The 4001-nt window shown below is 29.9% G+C and overlaps 1 protein-coding gene across 1 annotated transcript; it reads left to right on the forward strand.

Moving 5' to 3' along the window:
• The first annotated feature begins 359 nt into the window (after positions 1 to 359).
• Positions 360 to 815, forward strand: LOC120077298 (anther-specific proline-rich protein APG-like). The gene has a single exon (XM_039031185.1). It carries the CDS (start codon positions 360 to 362, stop codon positions 813 to 815), a length of 456 nt encoding a protein of 151 aa, XP_038887113.1.
• Positions 816 to 4001: the final 3186 nt, after the last annotated feature.

The raw sequence follows: 4001 nt of genomic DNA on the forward strand, positions 1-4001 counted from the left end.
AAAACTTACAGCAAGGGCAATTTTGGAAAATGAAAAATTGTCATTTATGCAATTGTTTTAAAAAATGGCTATATTTACAAATATTATGCCTAATTTTGCTCCCCATTACAAAATTTCAAAGAAAAATCATAATACTAATCCTGTATATAATTTCCTAGTCTGTGTTGGCTTGATACTGATAACAATATATTTACATAAGGAAACTTTTTATCTTGCCACACCAATTATCAAATTTACATATATTACCCAAAATTATACACAATATGTAAATCCGCCCAAAATTTCTCTTATTTATATGGTTCGTCTTAATTCTCCATCTCCAAAAACCCTTTACGTAAAAAACCAATCCCTTCTCAACCATGCCTCACTCTGCCCTTCTCAACGCCCTCTTGGCGGCGGCGCTGCTCTTCTCCGCCGCCGCGGCTCCGGCGCCGGCTCCGTCACCAGCGCCGTTGCACACTCCCCCGGCCTCCCCTTCCCCTCCCTGGAGATGGACCCCCATCACCAAACCTCCTCCGTCCTCAACGCCGTCGCATGAATCCAAACCCACTCCACCACCGTCGTCTCCGCCCCCGACACCGTCGCCCACTCCAGTTCTGCCGCCGCACCACCACCATGCACCAACTGAGCGTCCAGTTTCCCTGCCGCTGCAGAAGAGCCCATCTCCATCTCCGTCTCCATCTCCATCGTGGATTGCCGTACCGCCACCGGAAGCACCGGCGCCGTCGAAAGCGAAGAGTGACGCCTTTAATAATAGATTCTCGGTGGTGGCATCGGTGGCTATTGATGCCATGGCTGCTGCTCTTCTGCTTTAATGGTTTTATTAATTTAAAATTTATTTTAATTTAGAGTTTCTTTGGTTTAAATATTATCAATGTCTTGAATATGCAAACTGTTCTTATTTATTTTGTTTGATCCATTAAATTTTTTTTCTATTGCAATTTCATTCACATGATATTTCCTTTTGTTTATACAATACAATATATTTTTTTTCATTTTGGGTTTGAAGAAAATTATGTATAAAAAGTTAAAATATTATTATTTTAACATTTTAGTCTAAATTTAGTTATTTATTTTCAATAAAATTTTTAAATAGTCGCCGACATATGAGCTATATAATAAAATATATGGCATAAAGCATATAATTGGATTCCGAGGTTAGAAATTTGATGTTAATTTTCACACAAGAAATTGATTAGAAATTTGAAAAAATATAACTCCATTTTTATTTTATTTTTTTTAAATTAAGCTTATATGCACTACTACAATTTAAAATTAAGTCAAATTTTGAGAATTAAAAATATATTTAATTTTCAAAAGTAAAAACCCAAAATCAAGTGGTTATCAAATTATATGATTTTCTTTCTTATTATATGAAATTCTCCCTTCTAATGTTTATTGAAATTAGGAGATTAAAAATCGTTGAACCTTTTAAATTACATAAATTAGAATCGATTAAAATTGAGAGTGCATGGAATAAATATTTACTATTCCTTTTCTTTTCTTTTCTTTTTTTAGACAAATATTTAGTTTGTTTAAACTTTTTAAAGTTTTTAATTTCGAAATGAATTTTTCATTTTAAAAAATTGAAGTTTTTGATAACCACTTTAAATAGTTTAAAAACATTTTTGAAGTGTATTTTAAATAATTTTTATCAAAAGTATAAAATAATAATGAATTTTTCATATAATCAATCACTCCATCTAAATAGATCCTAAATCTATAGAAATAATTACAATAATGAAAAACTAATCTGTGTTGTTTAGCCATATATATTTCTTTACTTTCCTTTTTAAAATTGTGATTAATGTGATTATTATTTTATTTTATTTTATTTTTTTGTGAAAAATAATGCGATTCTTATATGTGAAAATTTCCTTTCCATAAATATATATGTAAGGAATTTTGAAACGTTGGATTGCTTTTTTTATATAAATATATATATATTTTATATAAAACAGACTTTATAATTAATTTGGGATTTCCATTTTGGACATAATTTTGCTAATTATTACTCTATTATTGATCAATGATTCCAAAAGGATAACCTTTGCTTTATTTACCTTTTGTAAAAAAAAAAAAAAAAAAAAACACCTTTGCTTTACTTACTTACTTATTTATTTATTTATTTATTATTATTATTATTATTATTTTGGTTCTTTACTCCACGTAAAAATTAGTTACTATTCGGCATTAAAATAACAATCTATGTTTTTAATGTTAGGATGAAAATTAAACATTAGACTTTAAATTTTATATGAAAAGCAAGGGCAAAATACGCTAATATGTGCGTATGTATATTGACGGAACATCAATAATATTTGTTTCCATCGTAATGAATGGCTAATTTGTTCTAGAAGGTACAAGAATATGCATATTGGATAAAGTTATATTGTGTATATTGATTAATATGTAAGGTAATTAAAATATATTTACTAAAAAAAATGTACGTAAAATATTGATACATATGATTCTAACCCAACTCAAACTATAATTAAAAGGATATTTCCAATTCATGAGAATATATTTCATGCATAAAAGGGATAGTGTTTTGTTATTAAAAGAAAAACTAATGTCAATATGTATACCAATTTAAGCATGGGTCGTCCTTTTTCAGTATAAGGTCAATGTTGTATAAGACTTCATATATCTTTCGAACAAAACTTTGGTAGTTCAAATGTCACCTATACATGTTGAACTCAAATAATGAATAAACCGGTAATTTAGTACTTGATGGATTATGACTGATTCGAGATAGTCACACTTCTTAGACGAATATATCTTGAGTGAAAGAACATTGGTTTACTTAGACATAGAGGTGATCAATGAGGCCAATGTAGAGGAAAGAAATCGTTCCAACTTGATGCAATTTCATCATGGGAATATATTGTTAACATAATTACTTTAGTTTATATTGTATAGATATAACCCTGTGATCATTCATGCTAAATTGTCAATAATAACATACCGAATTTCATTGCAAAATTGACGGGAATTATTAGGTAATTATTGTCTTTCTCAACCAAAACACCGAATGCCCTAAGTGCGGATCTCTCTCTAGATGGGATTCAAGAGAGACTGGGTGCTTATTGTTTTGGTATATTGGGGATCATAGTCTTAAGGTCTCTTTATATACTAGTTTAATTAAGGTTCCCATTAAACCCTAGTTAACTAAGGATGAGTTTCTGCCCATTAAGTTCATACTCAATTAGGAATCTAGAACCTTAATTAATTAGATCACATAATATGACTCAATCTAAAAAATAATCGAATGTGATAAATTATTAATCTACATACATAGCTCATACTTTAATTAAACGTATTATTATTTAAAGGCGTCTAACAATCTCCTACCTGGGCTATGTCTATGTACCTGATATAATTAAATCACATAAAACTTAAGCGCACATAAACAAGTTATTTCAATAATAGAATTCCCCTTTAGTTCAATTTGGTCCATCTTCTATATTAGCATAGAATCAAGGCAGTTTTCGTCACTATCCTTGTAACGAAACCTTCCTTGCTCACCAATTCCAATACATTCAATGACGTAGATCAAGTGTGGATGGATAGTATGGAAATTATATGCAAAGTGATCTAAATCATGCCTATTTCCAATTGGTCCAAATTCCTTAGTGAGATCATTCATAAAATCTTTATGCCAAACTGCATGCATGATAAACAAGTTTAGATAATGAAACATAAACCATCAATTTTATTTTATATAGAAAATAAATAAAATAAGGTCAAAGAACATCCTCAATAATAACTCCCACTAAACCATAGAATCAAAAAAGTGACTAATATCCATGTGAGCAACATGCTCATGAAAAACTTTATGTGGTAAACCTTTAGTCAATGGATCTACCACTATAGAGTTTGTTCCTATGTATTCTATCGAAATTTGACCATTATGGACTCTTTCTTTAATAACCAGAAACTTCACGTCTACATGTTTTGACTTCATTTTACTTTTATTGTTGTTGGAATAAATCACTACC

Source organism: Benincasa hispida, chromosome 5, assembly GCF_009727055.1.
Source record: "Benincasa hispida cultivar B227 chromosome 5, ASM972705v1, whole genome shotgun sequence".
Classification (NCBI taxonomy): domain Eukaryota; kingdom Viridiplantae; phylum Streptophyta; class Magnoliopsida; order Cucurbitales; family Cucurbitaceae; genus Benincasa; species Benincasa hispida.